General features: G+C 37.0%; 2 protein-coding genes across 3 annotated transcripts; one reads left to right on the forward strand and one right to left on the reverse strand.

Annotated features, from left to right (window-relative positions):
* Nucleotides 1-9,470: 9,470 nt before the first annotated feature.
* Nucleotides 9,471-14,301, reverse strand: LOC120123243 (subtilisin-like protease SBT6.1). 2 transcript variants are annotated; one of them, XM_039142164.1, is made up of 10 exons: nucleotides 13,705-14,301; nucleotides 13,476-13,604; nucleotides 13,190-13,342; nucleotides 12,777-12,893; nucleotides 12,221-12,405; nucleotides 11,746-12,009; nucleotides 10,520-11,591; nucleotides 9,892-10,389; nucleotides 9,743-9,806; nucleotides 9,471-9,664 (listed from the first exon to the last, which is right to left on the reverse strand). In XM_039142164.1, the coding sequence occupies exons 1-10, from the start codon at nucleotides 14,233-14,235 to the stop codon at nucleotides 9,576-9,578; spliced, it is 3,102 nt and encodes a 1,033-aa protein (XP_038998095.1). In that variant the 5' UTR covers nucleotides 14,236-14,301; the 3' UTR covers nucleotides 9,471-9,575. The 2 variants fall into 2 exon arrangements, with proteins under 2 accessions (XP_038998095.1, XP_038998096.1); XM_039142165.1 differs by lacking the exons at nucleotides 13,476-13,604; nucleotides 13,705-14,301 and having other exon boundaries at nucleotides 9,472-9,664; nucleotides 12,777-12,903; nucleotides 13,190-13,293.
* A 1,124-nt stretch (nucleotides 14,302-15,425) lies between these two features.
* LOC120123365 lies at nucleotides 15,426-16,060 on the forward strand. Its single transcript, XM_039142277.1, has 2 exons — nucleotides 15,426-15,693; nucleotides 15,855-16,060. Exons 1-2 carry the CDS (start codon nucleotides 15,453-15,455, stop codon nucleotides 16,058-16,060), a joined length of 447 nt encoding a protein of 148 aa, XP_038998208.1. The 5' UTR covers nucleotides 15,426-15,452.
* Nucleotides 16,061-17,256: the final 1,196 nt, after the last annotated feature.

The following is a 17,256-nucleotide window of genomic DNA, read 5'->3' on the forward strand; positions in this document are numbered from 1 at the left end:
ACAATGGGGGTGGGGAGGCCCCTTTTATAATGAGAATCCCCTAAGAGTTAATGACTAAGTCTACTTCTACTCTAACTAAAAGTACATCTCTACTTTAGTTAAAAGTCTAAATATTGAATCCTACTTGAACAAGGATAGTGATTGTCCCTTTTCTTAGAGAGGGTCGGTCTTGGCTTGGAGAGGGCCCAAGTCATGTTGTGCTTGGCCTTATCCAATTCTGGAGCGGGCTTGGCACATCCCTTGGTGTGTTTTGGTGTAGACTTAGTGCGTTGCCTAATGCATATGGGCCAGGGAGTGCTTTGGTGTGCTCAGACGTGTGCTGGTGGATGTTGGACTCGCTCTCAAGGCCGCTGTCCGTGACATTCTCCCCCACTAGTTCTAGCGACGCCCTCGTCGCTTGGCTTGAATAAAATTGCTCGATTTTTTCTTTGAATTACCATAGGGCTTTGGCAGGTTCCCAACTTTCCTCGCTTTTGGGTAGGGATGGGCATGGGTCGGGTTTTTGGTCCACCCGACCCGACCAAAGATTAAGGAATCCTCCACTCGAGACTCAACCCGACCCGACCAAAATAAGATTTCACCCGAACCGAACCTGACCCGATATATAGCTTAAAAACCCAACCCGAAATAATAAAAAATATTATTTTTATTCAATAAAAACAATGACTTAATTGAAAAAATAATATATAGAGGGGTATTATTGTAATTATTCCTAAATAGATAAGGTAAAATTATAAATTTTTTCGGGTCAGGTATTTTTCACCCTAAACCCGACCCGACCTGACCCCGAATTTTTTTATAAAATAACCCGACCCAATCGGGTCGTGTTTGGGTCTCATGCCTATCCCTACTTTCGGGAAGCCCCTTCCATTGAACCATGTATTCGTGCTTTGGTTTGTGCCCCATTCGGTGATTGGCTCTTTCAGCGTGGATGGCTTTGAATTCCTTTTTGTAAGAGGTTTTTATTCCAACTAGAGCTCGAAGGGAAATACTTCAGTTAGGATCATCCTTGTATGGATGAAAGGGCTTGAGTAGGCTCATATGTAACACATGGTGAACCCTGATGGTTTGTAGCAAGTCTAACTTGTAGGCCATGGTGTCTATTCGTTTCTTGATTTTTTGAATGGTCTTTCGTATGTTCGCACCAAACCTTTATGTATGTCTTGGTTACGTAAGATGTTTGTGAGTTTGGCAAGGACTAGGTCTCCCTCTTGGAAATATACATCCCTTCAATTTTTGGCTGGCCACTTTTTGGTACGTTTCCCTGCTTTATATAGGCAGGCTCGGGCTAACTCATGGTTGTCTTGCCATTCTCCGGTAAATTGATAAGATTATGGATTGGGTCCTTGGTACCTAGCTATAACCGTGTTGAGTGTAAGCGGTTGATGCCCGTTTACAATCTCGATCGGGCTTTGGTTGGTGGCTTCGCTCTTTTGCAAGTTGTAGGAAAATTGTGCCACGTCCAGAAGCTTTGGTCAGTCGCGTTGTGTAGCACTTACGTAGTGCCTAAGATAAATTTCTAGGAGGCCATTGACTCTTTTGGTTTGCCCATCGATTTGTGGGTGGACTGTAGTTAAAAAGTTCAAACTTGTCTCCATCAATTTGAATAGCTCAGTCCAAAACCTTCCCGTGAATCGGATGTCTCAGTCGATGATGATTGCCTTTAGAACACCCTAATATTTTACCACATGTTTGAGGAACATGTGGGTTGCTTCCTCGGCTGGGCATACTTTAGACGCGGGGATGAATGTTCCATACTTGGAGAATCTATTAACTACCACCATGATGCTTGATAGTCCATCTGAGTGTAGGAGTTCGACGATGAACTCCATCGAGATGTTTTCCCATCGTTGTTTAGGAATGTGCAAAGGTTGTAGCAATCCTGTTAGTTTTTTCATTTCTATATTATCTTGTTGGCACACAAGGCATGTTTTCAAGTAGGCCTCTACGTCTTCGTTCATGTGCGGGCAGTAATAATGTTCGTTTAGCAAGGCCATTGTTCGATGGGTCCCGGGATGTCTCACCCACTTGGAATCGTGGCATTCCATAAAGAGTTCCTCACGCAATTTTATATACTTGGGCACATAGATGCGGTGCCCATGGGTATATAGTAGATCTCTCTCAAGCCAGAATCTTCTAGATTTGCCTTCTTTGGCGTATTCGATCAGTGATTTGGATTCTGGATCATGAGATAGCCATTCCTTTATACGTTCTAACATTTGTCTCTTTCATGAGCTAATGACTTCGATGTTTTACCTTCTGCTTAAGGCATCGGCAACACAATTTACTTTTACTGACTTGTGTTCCATGGAGAAATCAAATTCGACAAGGAATTCTTGCCAATGAGCTTGTTTGGGGATAACTTCTTTTGGGTCAAGAAGTAGTTGTTCGTGATGTTTTCGGTGAACACTATGAATTTTGATCCAAGTACGTAGTGTCTCCATAGGCGTAAGCAGTGTATTACGACAATCATATCTTTTTCATGGACTGAGTATCATTTTTCAGTCTCATTGAGTTTTCGGCTTTCATAGACAATTGGGTATCCATCTTGCATAAGGACTCCCCCGATGGTAATATCAGATGCGTCAGTGTGAACCTCGAAAGGTTTGTTGTAGTTTGGCAAGCACAACACTGGCTCGCTCGTTAAAAGGAGTTTGATCTTGTCAAAGGCCTCTTGGAATTTTTGTTCCCAAACCCATGACTTGTCTTTCTTAAGTAATTTGGTTAAGGGTGTGGCGATCCTAGAGTAGTCTTTGAGAAATCTTTGATAGTAATTGGGTGATCCTAAAAAGGATCTTAGTTCAGTTACCTTAGTTGGGGGCTTCCAATCTTCAATGACTTAGATCTTTTCCTGATCTATTTGGATCATTCCACCTCATATGACGTGGCCTAGGAAGGGGACTTTCTTTTGGGCAAACGAGCACTTATCTTCTTTGACTTATAGCTCGTTCTCTCGTAAAACTTGGAACACTTGCCTCAGGTGTTGGACATGTTACTCTAGTGTCTTGCTATATATCACGATGTCATCCAACTAGACAACAACAAATTGATTGAGAAAAGGTTGTAATGCCTTATTCATGAGGGTGCAAAAAGTTACAAGGGCTTTTGTAAGGCCAAAGGGCATCACGAGGAATTCGTAGGAGTTGTAACGTGTGACACATGCTGTCTTTGGTTCTTCTCCTTCGACAATTCTAACTTGGTAGTATCATGACCTCAAATCTAGCTTGGTGAACTACCTTGCTTTGCCAAGTTAATCAAACAAGTCTATAATTAGGGGGATTGGATACTTGTTTTTTACGGTGAGCTTGTTGAGGGCTCGGTAACCTATGCGCATTCGAAGTGTTCCATTATGTTTCTTTTGAAACAGTACTGGTGCTCCATAGGGTGCTTGTGAAGGCCTGATGTAACCTACATCGAGGAGTTCCTTCAATTGTATGCGTAACTCTTCTAATTCTGGTGGAGCTATTCAATAGGGTGCTTTGGCAGGTGGTTCTGTGTTTGGCAGAAGTTCTATCTTATGGTCCATTTTCCTTTTTGGGGGTAACATCTTGGGCAGTTTGGGAGACATTATGTCTTTGAATTCGATCAATAGTTGTCCTACTTCCCGTGGGACATCTTCGGTTGTAATTTGTGTCTCGCTTACTAGTGTTGCCAGGTAGGTCAGCTTCTTCTTGTGCATAACTTTGGAGAATTGTATTGCGGATAGGACCTTGGCCCCTACTTCAGGTCCTCGATTAACTAGATAATGCATTGATGCTTTGGGTTCAAGATACAAAGACAGTCGACAAAGTGGACTGGGAAAGCATTGATTTTGTCGAGAAAACTTAACCCAATTACCACATCGAAATCATCAAGGGGAAATACTTTGATGACTTCTTTACCAGTCCAGCTTCCGATGTTGAGTTCAACTTCTTTGGAGATTCCCGTGATTGGAACTTCTTTGGCATTCACGATTTTGATGAAGCCACTCGCCCTATCTATATGAAGGGTGAGCTTTCTTACGACTTGGTCAGACATGAATAGTTCTGAGGCGCTGGTGTCCACAAGTGCATTTAGTTTCTGCCCGTTTATAGAGATACCCATGAACATTAGTCCTTTTTCTTTCGACCTTTCTTGGCTTCCATGGTACTGATGATGGATCCAAGTTTAAGAGTCTCAGCTTATTCTTCTTCCTCATCGGTTCCTTTGATGGTAAAAAGTTGATTCTTTTGAGGGCACTCTCTAGCCAAGTGTCCCAGGCCCTTGCAATTGTAGTATTGGATAGGTTGTTTTTCTTGATTTTCCCCTTGTTGGGTTTTGTTATTCGATGGCTTTCCAGAACCACTTGATTTTTTGTCTGATTTTCCTTTGAATGATTCTCCTTATCTCTACCTTTGGCTTTATGTTTTGTTTTGGAGGAGTCATACTTTTAAACCCTAAAATTTATGAATGACTCGGTAGTAGTCAAGGCTTTGGCAAGATCCTCAACTCCTCAACATTCTAGCTTGTTCTTCGCCTATGGCTTTAGCCCATCCATGAAGTTAAAGAACTCATCCTCTTCACTTAGACTTGGGACTTGAAGGCTTAACTAGACGAATTGTCGAATGTGCTCTCTCAGTAGGCCTTCATGCCTAATATGCCTTAGTTTTGATCGTGCCTCATTCTCGACACGATGAGGGTAGAATTGTTCTTTGAATTCAGTCTGGAACTCCACCCAGGTTCCCATGGTGGTGTCGTCTCATTTCATCTCGGTGCACTTACGTCGCCACCATAAGAGTGCTAATTCGTTAAGTAAACAGAAACAATGTTTACATTTTCAGTATCATTCTTGATGCCCATGGCCCGAAAGTATTGATACATGTCCCACATAAAGTTTTCCACGTCTTTGGCTTATCTGGTCCCTTTAAACTTTTATGGTTTAGGGACTTTTGCTCAGCCCTTGGAAGCGCTGGTCAGCATGTTCCCATCCATGAAAGCCTTGCACAAGGTCACCTCGGTCTTGAGTTGCTCGATCTTCTTCTTCAGGTTTTCGACTTAGGTCCCGTAACCCTTATTCTTAAGTTCTTCGACCTCTTATCTTAGAGCTAAGATTTGGGCTTCAATAATATCTTCTTGTTGAGAACTCTTCGAATCGAATCCATTGAATGTCGCTTGTACATCTTCCTAGATATTCTCCAAGGCTTCAAGCTTCTCGAGATCTAGTGATCCCAACTTCTTAAGATCGATGGATTGTAACAGATCTAAAACCTCCTTGGTCTCTCTCACAGAGTCCTCAAGTCTAGTGATCTTACCTTGGAGCGATGCGAGCATGTCCTTCGACGTTCCTCTTTTCTTTTCTACGTTGCAAGTATCGACGTCCTCGGATGCGGCTGCCTCGCCACGTTGTAAAGCCATCTCGTATAGTCATGAACTTGGCTATGATACCACTTCACACGAGGCTGGACTGTTGGCTAGCTGGTCCGTGTGGCCCTTAGTCGCTTTGGTCGATTGTTGGGCGCTAAGGCAGCCTTGAAACCTAAGTTTGGTTGCTTAACTTGTCACGAATGTAACAACAAAAGAGTATGAACGAAAATAAGAGATGCACGAGAGAATTTGACTTGAAAGTCGGGTTAGTCTTATTTTCAGTAGAAAGAAAGAATGAATACAATAGGGTTGGGGAGACCCCTTTTATAATGAGAATCCCCTAAGAGTTAATGACTAAGTCTACTTCTACTCTAACTAAAAGTACATCTCTATTTTAGTTAAAAGTCTAAAGGTTGAATCCTACTTGAACAAGGATGGTGGCTTTGTCCCTTTTCTTAGAGAGGGTTGGTCTTGGCTTGGAGAGGGCCCGAGTAATGTTGTGCTGGTCTTATCCAATTCTGGCGCGGTCTTGGCACATCCCTTGGTGTGTTTTGGGGCAGACTTGGTGCGCCACCTGATGCATCTAGGACTGGGAGTGTTTTGGTGCGAGTAGACGTGTGCTGGTGGATGTTGGACTCGACCTTAAGGTCGCTGCACGTGACACTAACAACGAGTACAATGATCCGAGCAAAGAATATGGTTTATACCCTTTCGACTCAAGTAATGAAGGGCAAACCACACGCGAAATGGAGATGGGAAGGATGAAGAAGAATGGCTATGGATATAGCGGAAATTCAACCTCTTCACGATGATCATCGGCCTCGTTCATCCCTTTGTAAAGATCCCATCCTTCATGACTTGGAATATCACTTTGATTGCAAAATATGGCAGCAAGTTTTTATTCTTCTTTTTCATGAGATAACACAAATTATAGTATTTTTGTTATCCCTCTAATATTTGAAATTACGGGTTTTCATTGATTTGTATTCATTCTGAGAAACAAAAGTAAATAATGGATTCATAGAAGGTGGATGTGGCTGATTCTTTTATTTATAGTAAATGTTGTAATTTGAATGATAAATTTGTTTGGTTCTTTTTTACATATAAATATTCAAAGCCGTAGGACGGAATGGGTTAGATTCAAATCATGTTGGAGGCTGTGGAGGAAGTTTAAACAAGCAAATAATGTGGGGGGTGGGCAGCAAGTGGGAATATTCTTCCAAGATTGGCTTCCTGTAAATATCCCAAAACCAGAAAAATGATTGAAAACAGCTCATTCTGGCCTGTGCTCCTACCAACTAACCTTATCGATTTACATAGTGAAGTTGGCGTTGGCAATAGATACTAAATAAAATAAGCTTAGAGTATAAAAACAAATGGTAATTGATTACATGCTTTGTTGTTGTTTTGTTGAGTATTTTAGTTATTAAAGGTTAAATTTTTTATTTGAGTTTTTTTTATTATTAAAAATTATAAAATAATTATTTAATTATTTATATATTTCAAAGTCTTCTTTTTCTAATAAAAAATTGGTTGTCATCTGAGTTGGACATCAACCTGTTGATTAATATATGATAAAATTCTACGCCATAACTGTTTAAGTTATATTTTGTGGATAAACTCTTCATTATAATATTATTGAGTAAATCATTGAAACAATGATGGTGTCAATAAACATCATTAAAATATAATTTTATCATATCTCAATCACAGAGCCGTCTCAAATATTTTCGGGGACCTGAGCGAAAATAAAAAATAGGCCATGATTGAAGGAAAATATACTCCATTACTTTAAACAATTAATTTAATATCATAGGAAAATTATTAAACTTTTTCGAATATTAATTTTATTTTTTTTGTTAAGAAAACATCTTAAATACAACTAAGAGAATAAAAAATCAAATGTGGGTATAAATTATGATACGAAGTTTTATTTTGAATAATAAATTAAAAAATAAAGAATAACATATTATGTTATCGTTAGATTGAGATTGGAGAAGACTAAGAATTAAATAATATTTGGTAAATTGAAAAATAAGATTTGTAAAAAAAGATACAAATATAATTAGATTTAATTCAAAATTAAATGAATTCAAAATTAAATAAATTAACGAGAAATGGAGAATTTTATGAAATTGTAAAAAAATAGATGCCTTAATTATAAAGGTAGAAATTGTGATTTAAAAAAAATAGCGGCCTCAATTATAAAGGTATAATCAAGATCAAAAATTTTTATGGGCCTCAATTAGAAAGTGAGATTAAAAAAACTTAAGGATCTCGATTATAAAGTTAAAAAAGTGAGATTAAAAATTAGGGGCCTCAATTATAAAGGTAGAAATTGAGATTTAAAAAACTTAGAGGCCTTAATTGAAAAGGTAGAAAGTGAGATTGAAAAAAACTTAAAGCTTCAATATAAAGTTAAAAGTGAGATTTCAAAATTAGGGGCCTCAATTATAAAAGTAAAAAATAGATTGAAAAAAATTAGAGAATTCAATTTTAAAAATAAAAAGTTAGATTGAATAATATTAAAACCTCAATTACAAAGGTGAAAAAATAAGATTTAAAAAAAACTAATGAATTAATTATAAAGATGAAAAAATGAGAGCCCTGAGCACTCACTCTAGCTCTCCCCTAATAATCGGGTCTACTCAATCAATATATTAACGTTTAGTTCAGAAGGTCTATAAAAAATGAAGACTTTGAAACATGTGAATGGTTGGGAAATATTTTATAACTTTTAAAAAACTTAACAAAACGCCTTAGGGCATCTCCAACGCTGCTTAAGTTTGGAGAATATCTCCACTTTGGAGGTAGTACTTTTCTCCAGCCCATCGCCAATCTGCATCTTCATTGTGGATTGCGCTACATTTTTTTTTTTGTTATTTTTCTGATTTTTTTTAAATTCAAGTAGATTAAATTGCAAGATAGATAAAAATACATTGAAATTAGATAAATAAACATACTAATTTTTTTTGTATTTTTTCTGATTTTTTGTATTTTTTTGATTTTTTTATTTAAATCCAAGTAGATTAAATTGCAAGATATATAAAATACATTGAAATTAGATAAATAAACATACTATTTTTTTGTATTTTTTCTGATTTTTGTAATTTTTTGATTTTTTATTTAAATTCAAGTAGATTAAATTGCAAGATATATAAAATACATTGAAATTAGATAAATAAACATACTAATATTTTTTTGTAATTTTTTTTTTGTATTTTCGTAATGTTATTTATGAATGTTTTATTTATACTTTTTATCTTGATATTTATTAGAAATGTATATTTTTATTTTATATTTGCAAAATCAATAGTATAATAGTTAAATATTGTGAATAAAGTAGAGTTGATGGTAATGTAGAGATAGTGCTATAGATGAATTACTGTTTCATTTTTAGAGTAGAGATAGAGATGTTATAGAATAGAGATGAGGGCTGGAGATAACCTTATAATCAAGAAATCATCTCGTAACTTTAATAGTCGGATACACATAAAATCATACTTTATAATTAAGATACCATCTATGTACTATATACTTTGCCCTTAAGCTAATCTAATTTAGTCAAACATCCTGCCATAGGTGTAAGGTGAGGGTGATCCAAATCCAATTCATTGCCAACCTTAAAATGCTTGCCGATGGGTCCAGAATTGACAACACCAGGACAAAAAGAGAATTTAAAATGATGACTTTAACACAGATATCAACAAAAGGCTCTTTGTTAATAATAAAAAGATTTGGCAGGTGGCCTTTTAAATCGTTATTACAACTTAACAACCATTTGATTCGCATTTCCAGAGCTGTACCATGTGCTGCTCAAATTTCATTTGATTTGCTATATTACCAGGAATTTTATTATCAAATAATATTTCAAGCCCGGAAGAAGATTCTTACCCAAAACTCAATTTATATTGAAGCTTGTTCCCTCTTTGATAAAAGTTTATATCACGTTAAACAAACGCAATTTGTGTAGCACATCTTAACGATTTTTTTTCGAAAGCATGTATTGTGGTTAAAAATAGCTACATTCTTAAAGACTAAAAGCTTCATTGTAACCTTAAACTGCCTATTGTGAATTAGCACCATGTAGAGAATCATGGTTTTCCTATTCGCTAGCCAATAATATTGTTACTCATCTACATACATGAATTCAAAGCATGGTTTCTCTCAACCTGTTGTGCCTTGAGCACTAAAAAATTGTGACAAGTAGGGAAAAAAGGAGAAAGTTACACAAAAAAATTTCGTCCCCATCCCTATAGATAGGCCCATCGACCAGAGCCAGATCGCCTTCGCCTCTGCCGCTTTTGTCTAATTCGCCAAATGCTCACAAACAGTAGAGAGCCTGAAGAAACAGTACATCGATCAATGATGCTTTTAAAAACAAATAAGATAGATTTACTACCATATTACATTCACCAACCTGTAACTGCAACTATTGCTGGTACAAGCCAATAATGACTGGCAACTAGTTCAGGCACATCCAGCTGAAAACGCGAGGGAAGTTTATCAGTGCTTGGATTTACTGTACATAAAGCATTAATGAGTTCAACCAAATCTTCAGCTTCTTACCTCATCTCCGTATAGAAGACCCAGGTACCTGTTTCCCAAAGAATCACCCTTACTTCTCTTTGTAAATTTGGGGCGTCTTGATCTGCTAGTATCAAAAGTGGAATTTAATCCTCTCCCCAAGTCAATAACATGATGGCCAGGCAGTTTTTTGTTTCTGCCCCGAATTTGCAAATTGTATCCTTTAGTTCCCCACACTTCAAATCTAGAATCACTTCGACAGATTAAATCCTTCCCTGTGACAGCCGAATACACAGAGTAATTTACATCAGTTCTTCGAGATGGTAAGCGGTTGTCATCTTCATACAATGGCATATCTTGCTTGACAGACTCGGACAAAAGCACTGTATCTTTAATATTTGAACCAGTGAAATCCAATACTTTTCTTAGAAGCCAGAAGCAGTTAGTAACCATATGGCTGCTGTCCAAGCAGTTCGAGTCCCCATATACAGCAATGCGACCTTCACCAACATCTAACAGGCCAAGAATCGGAGAGTCAGCCTGCACATGACAAATAGATCACATCATTTCAATGGTTGCAAAACATAAATGATTAAAAATGTAAAACATTTCATTCCGCTGAAATAAGGTCCATGAATCCCTGAAAGAAAGAGCATCTATATCTAATCACCTTGTTCGTGCCAGAATTTAGTAGCACATCTTGAGTAGCCCCACTCTCTGAGCTATCCAAAAAAGGAAAGCTGTGTATGTACCCGCCTCTTGGAAACCTCACTATATCTGTTCCAGATGCATATCGACTCTGCACGCCATTAATAGAAAAGTCACCATTCAGAATCTTATCCCCAAAAGCGATCCCAAATGGTTCCAAAAGATCATTTAGTGCAGGAATATTTGCACCTCCAGTTACTGGGGTCCACCAGCTCCTTGTGTTGTCATCAAAAAATCTCATTTTAACCATTGTGTCCACATTATACCACTCAGCAAACACAGCCAACCCCAACCCAGTATTAATAACATCATCCTTGAGCTTTTCAATCTCTTCTTGAAAGTACTCCTCTTCAGGATCAACAAGCAAAAGTGTCCCATATTGGCTGGCATCAAAGCATGTAAAGGGAGAACCGAGCGTCTCAAAATAATAGCCAGCATCAGTTAACATGTTGAACATATTATGAAAATTTGTATGAAGGTGATCCCCATGCCAATCAAGAATGTCAGTCCGCACATGCAATGAGTCTCTTGGAATATATCCAGGAGGATATTTTATACTGTGAAACTGATCCCACAATACCCGTTTTGATCGTGGTGGGGTTGGAACCACATTCAATTTCAATTGAAGCACACAAGTACTACTTCGAGCAGTTTTCTCTCCTTGGGCTGGAGGACTGTATATTCTAACAGTTACATTCCCCTCAATGACTCCAGAAAAATGAGCCCCTTCTTCCTTAATTTGCATGTGCAGTGCTATGTAACCAGTCCAAGGCCAGATGACTTCTGAATAAGTAAAGCGGATGCTTAAAAGATTCCCTTCCTCGGATGAAGGATGCCATGTTGGTGGACTCTGGACATAGCCAATGACATCCATTCCATTCAGAATGGTAGCATTGAATATAACAGGCATGGCACCAGAATAGAGTGCTTGACGACAAAAGGGCCAGGTATATGGACAATCTGTATAATCAAGAACACTAGGGAAGACGCTTGCTCGAGGTTGATAGCTCTTCAAAATTTCAAACGATTCTAATCTGACAACAAAATTAAAAATAACCATAGTTGCTTCAACCGAACTGGAGATGCAGATAGAATAAAAATAGCAACAAACTGATAATTTACTAAATACATGGATCTAAAAGATTTCCGAATGTTAATAGGAGAAGCATTGTGGTTTCGTGAACTTACAGATCTACTCTCCCTGCACCCTGCTCATACATGTTAGGACCAGCAAGCTTAGAAGCACCCTCAACCAGAGCTTGTTTCATGCTTGCAGGATTTAGAATCTCCTTTCTTTTGTTCTCAGGAATGACACTGACAAGCAGGCATACAACACCCGCAACCACAGGACTTGCCACACTAGTGCCTGATAATTTTTTACAACCAGTACTGATCTTGGCTCCCATAATTTCCCGCCCATATGCCACAACATCTGGTTTGATACGACCGTAACTGCAAAGATAATCATCAAGTTAAATTTTCAAGGATTACTCAACATCATAAAGCTTGCTTTAAGAGAGATGGAACATCATAACAAAAAGAAAAGGGCTACATGAAAGTGAAGATCTAAAGCCTTCAATACGATCAGCACTGAAAAGAGGTCAATACCAAGACCTCAATACATTTAAAGAAAAGTTAATATGTTAGAATAAAAATTCGCTACCCATGAGGAATCTCCCAAGTACTCATGCCACGTGATGAGAATGAGGCTATGTGATCATTATAATCAATGCCACCAACACCAATAACATCACTTTGGTCTGCTGGGTTGTTTAAAGTGCCATAGAGTGGTCCATCATTTCCAATGGCTGATACCATAATAATATTGCTGGCTGTAATTTCCCAAACCTGGAGAAACCATAAAGCAGAAAACATCAATCGAAAAGGTTAAGCTCCATTGCATTCAAGAAAAATATGCAAAAGAGAATGCGTAGATGAATATTGGAAGTTTCACCACCAGATGGGTAACCTCACAAGCTGATCTTTCCGTATACGGAAATAAATGTCCAAAGAAAACAAGCAATCTTCTCAACAACTTTAATGAAGAAATAAACTTGCTTTGATTGAAGCATTTCCATATTGCAACATAACCAAAATTAGACAAATGCAGAGCAGATTAAAGCCAATATTTTGTTCACTCTTTCGCAATTTTGAAACAAAATTATCAAAATGGTGGTCGACATATGAGCCGCAATAGGGCCACAGGCCATGAGTTGTACCTTCTCTACAAATGGGAGATCCAAGTAATCAGGACCACCTATGCTCAAGTTTAGCACATCCATATTGGTTGCAAGAGCATAGTTGAAAGCATCGAGGAACCAAGATGTGTATGATACCTGCAATAAGCTGAGAACAAAATTTTCATAATCTAGCCAAATTTTATGGTTAAGAGAATGTCTTTAGGTTCATGGATATACTGTATGATGTATACAAGTCTCTCATATCTTTCCTATTCATCATTTTGCAATTCTAACATCTAATTATGGTAATGAACAATTCAAAAAAGGTCTGATTTCTGTAGTGCATGCTAAGCGCATTCTCAAATGGATGACGAGATAAAATTGAGAGGAAATCAAGGACAAAAGGGGTGAGATTAGAAAGGAAAAAATTTTCTAATACCAACTTGTTTTACCTGTGCATCGGTAAAAACACGAAAAGCATAAATCTCAGTATCTGGTGCAAAACCAAGACACTCTGCATTCTCACCAGCAATAACACCAGCCACAAATGTCCCATGTCCAAGATTATCATTCAAAGTATCCTCATTAGTCCAATTAGTTCGTTCCTGAAAATTTTGCTCTCAAGGTTGAATATTAAAACTCTATTGAACCCTCATTATTAACTTAGCGAAACAGAGAGTCGTTTTTAATAAGAAAATAATTTCAAACCAATTCATTTTTCCCACTGACATATCGTACCTTAATGTTTCGAAAATGAGGGTGATCAGCACGTATTCCGGTATCGAAAATAGCCATTTTGACTTTAGCGCCGGTATACCCTTTTCGCCATAGAGCATCTGCTTCGAATAAGGAAGTAACTTGAGACCTCTGTGAAATCAAAATCAGAAATTCCGTAACTTTCCTCCCTCGTTTCAATTCATTTATATTCTCGTATTGGGAAATTTACTTAATCAAATTAAAAATTTACCTTCATCAAAAGATGGCGACTCCAATTAATTGAGGAATTACTTAAACCCGAATGGTGGAAATGTTTCTCTTCACTAAACGACATCGACGTAAAAATCTTTCCGGGTCGCTTTTTCCCATTCTCAAAAGCACCACCAAGCAGGCCCCTATTATAGATCAAATCAACATTAACATCTTTAACTAGCCCCAGCCCTTGAATTTCTTCAATCACGGTTTCTTTCACCGAATCCCTGATCGAAAGCAATCCAAAATCTGTGGGGAATTTAGCGGCCGGGTTGTGTCTCTGGATCCACTCCCACCCTTCGGATCGAAGGCAGGATTCCAAGTACGAACGGTGATCGGACGCATGTTTGTAATCGGTGAACCGGACAATGTAGTTGTTACGGGTGGCTAGGGGTGGGTGGATTCGGTTAGGGGTTAGGGTTAGGTTGCGGGACGAACGGAAAGAGAGTTTGAAATGGAGAAGGAAAAGGGAGAGAAGAAGAACGAAAAGGGAGGATTTCAGAGGCATCGAAGGTAGAGCTGTGGCCATGGTGAGCGAAACTTGTTTGGCTGGAAAATCCCCTCATCGGATTGAGAAAAACGGATGTGGAAGAAGAAATCTCTTGTTTCTCTTAAACCAGTTGCATCTTGAACTTCCGACAACCTCGTCGATCTTAGAACGGAGGACAAAATCCAACTGTCCACCTCATCAGCTGCTACTAAATACTAAAGGGTAAACTACGTATTTAATCACCCATATATTTTATAATTTTATTTTGATCACTCAATTATTATTTTTAAGCAAAAAGATGCCTGAGGTCTATAATCTTTTCAAATAAAAATCAATTTGACCCTCATCCTACTTTTTGGATCAATGTGAAATTCTAACTCGAAAAAAGAATTCAATGTGGCTCCTTGACCAATGTAACCCCTTGACTAATGTTTTTCGTCATTAACCAATAGTTTTCGAAATTGAAAAGTTTTAGAGTTTAATGACCAAACTAAAAAAGAATAAAATAATTGAGTGATGAATGATGTAATTTACTTAATTTATAACAACAAGAATTAACGTAACTGTTAGCCAATGATAGAAAATGTTGGTCAAGTTGTCATATTGAGTTCTTTTTTCGAGTTGTAGCCTTATAGGGTCACATTGATCCAAAAAACAAGACGAGTCCTAAATTAGTTTGTTTAGAAACTTTAGGTGTCTTTTTGACTATTTTTAAATAATATTATTTAATTTATATTTTAATTTTTATTTTGATTATTCATCATTAAAATTTAATGATGATATGAGTATATCATAAGATAATATTATATCATCATTGAATTTTTTTTAAAAAAATTACCATATTAGTAGTGTTTTGTTTTTTAACTACGAAAATTAAAATAGAATAAAAATGAAAATTAAATATGATTTAGAAAAAATAATGGTTAAATGATTAAAGAATCCAAAAAATAGATGAGTAAGTAAATACATAATTTACTAAAAGTTAAATTGCTCGTCGTCGGAGTGATGTGTCACGTGACCTTAAACTCGATCGCATTTCGCATCAGCAAGTCCGGGCCGATTTTGGGCTGGAGTTAAGTATAGTATTTAACGGGTTTCAATTTGTTCAAGCTTTGTTCGGCCCGTGATTCGGGTCACATTGTTTACCCGCTTTTACTGTATCGTATCGTATCGTATTTTCAAAGAAACACTTCAATTCAATAGAGTTATGTTGGGTACGTCTGAGAGCAAAAACCGGCAGTGCTTCAACCCACTCGATGGCTCGAGGCCTAGTCCTCTGTTCACATACCAGAACCATCGTCAACCTTTCCTTTTCACTTCTCAATCCCCGCTGCCGCCGTCACCTCCGTTATGATGGATCTCGAAATATACCTTCGAAGCTCGTCTTTTGCCATTGCGCTGGCTCCCTAATGATAAACTTAGTAGACATGGCCACGTACAATGAAGCTTTCTCCAGGAAAATGGCCATGGCCGGAATCAAACACCATAACCGTATTGGTTAGTTTCTTTTTGCCCTTCTCTTTGTTGGGTTTAGGCTAGAAATCGATGGCCTTACCAAATAATGAAATTTTTCATCCGGTTTTAAGATGGAAAAAAAATGGTAACTTGGTCCTGCAAATTTTTATATCATTGATTTCATCTCTGGGTTTGTTTTTTAGCTCTAGGTGTATCTGGGGGACCGGATAGCATGGCGTTGTGTGTTCTAGCAGCTAATTGGAAAACTGAAGTTCAATATGGGGTTGACAACAGTGGGAAATTCATTGATAGTCTTTTGGCAATAATTGTTGGTCACGGGCTAAGTCCAGAAAGCAAAGATGAAGCAAAACTAGTGGGAATTCGGGTTTCAGAAATGGGTATATTTTAGTTTTTCTGTGCAAATTGGGTTTCTCACTCGTATTTGGATGGCTAACATGAGTTTTGTGTAGGAATCAGATGCGAGATTGCCCGTTGTGATTGGACGGACGGCAAGCCATTTTTTTAAAAAAACAATTAAGTTTAAAAGAACACTTATGTTTTTTATTTGAAAAATTGACGATTTTGAATTGATTTGAATTAAATTGAATATGAGTCACCATCGACCTTTGGATTAGGTAGTTCGAATATCTAAAAACGTTTTTTAAAATAATTTTAAGAAAAATCGTTTTTAAGACAAAAATTGGTCTGCGTTTACCAAAGATCTGATTTAATAAGTTCGGGGGTCGATTACGTGTGGGGAAGGGTAAACACCTCCACAACGCCTAAAATTGATACTTAATCGCTTACACGTTGTCGTAAATGGTGGAAATTGTGAATCGAATATATAGTTAGAATGTGATCCATTTATTAAAGTTTAATTAATTTGCTCTAAATTGATTGGTTAGAGAAAATTCTTTAACTTGAATAGAAATCTCGAGATTAGCAATCCTCCATCGGGAAAGCTATCTCACCTATTTATTATCTGTAAAGAATATTCCATCCTCGATAAAAAATGCGTATCGAATATAAACTAAAATCGACATTTGCGTAAAATAACATAAATTGCCATTTAAAGAAAAATGCATTACATTATTTGATAAAAAAATTAATTTAATTAGTAAAATAAACTAGATTTATTTCAAATTCTCATTTTGTTAAAATGTCGTATCCATCACTTCTACCAAGTGATGCTTTCCACACTCATTCTATAAATAAAGGTTCTTGAAAATATTCGAATAACATATCGATAGATAATGAAAAAACAATGAAAACAAATACAATTTGAAATCTACAAAATAAAATATTCGCAACATACAGAGCTAATAACGTCCATTTAAAATAATATATAGAGCCGTAATATATGAAATATACATATACATGAAGGACTAGAACAAAATAAAATAAAAATTACAACTCTAAACATAACCGACATAAATAATCACATTTGATGATTTTAAGGGACCTAAATATTATTAACAGAAATTTGAAAGGGTTGAACAATAAATATAAGGATTAAGTATAGTAATAGTCATTGAACTTTTCTAATACTTTCATTTAGGTCCCTCAACTTTTAAAACTTGCAATACAATCCCCCAATATTTATTC

The sequence above is a fragment of the Hibiscus syriacus genome, unplaced genomic scaffold (genome assembly GCF_006381635.1).
Source record: "Hibiscus syriacus cultivar Baekdansim isolate YM2019G1 unplaced genomic scaffold, ASM638163v2 tig00110392_pilon, whole genome shotgun sequence".
In the NCBI taxonomy this organism is placed as follows: domain Eukaryota; kingdom Viridiplantae; phylum Streptophyta; class Magnoliopsida; order Malvales; family Malvaceae; genus Hibiscus; species Hibiscus syriacus.

Excerpts from the sequence above, each read along its gene's own strand:
- LOC120123243 (XM_039142164.1), bottom strand. The coding sequence starts at position 14,235 with ATGGCCACAGCTCTACCTTCGATGCCTCTGAAATCCTCCCTTTTCGTT. Across the intron at positions 12,406-12,776 it reads ATCTCCCATTTGTAGAGAAG|GTTTGGGAAATTACAGCCAG; the intron begins GTACAACTCATG and ends TGGTTTCTCCAG. Across the intron at positions 11,592-11,745 it reads GGTGCAGGGAGAGTAGATCT|ATTAGAATCGTTTGAAATTT; the intron begins GTAAGTTCACGA and ends TTTTGTTGTCAG.
- LOC120123365 (XM_039142277.1), top strand. The coding sequence starts at position 15,453 with ATGGCTCGAGGCCTAGTCCTCTGTTCACATACCAGAACCATCGTCAAC. Across the intron at positions 15,694-15,854 it reads CAAACACCATAACCGTATTG|CTCTAGGTGTATCTGGGGGA; the intron begins GTTAGTTTCTTT and ends TTTGTTTTTTAG.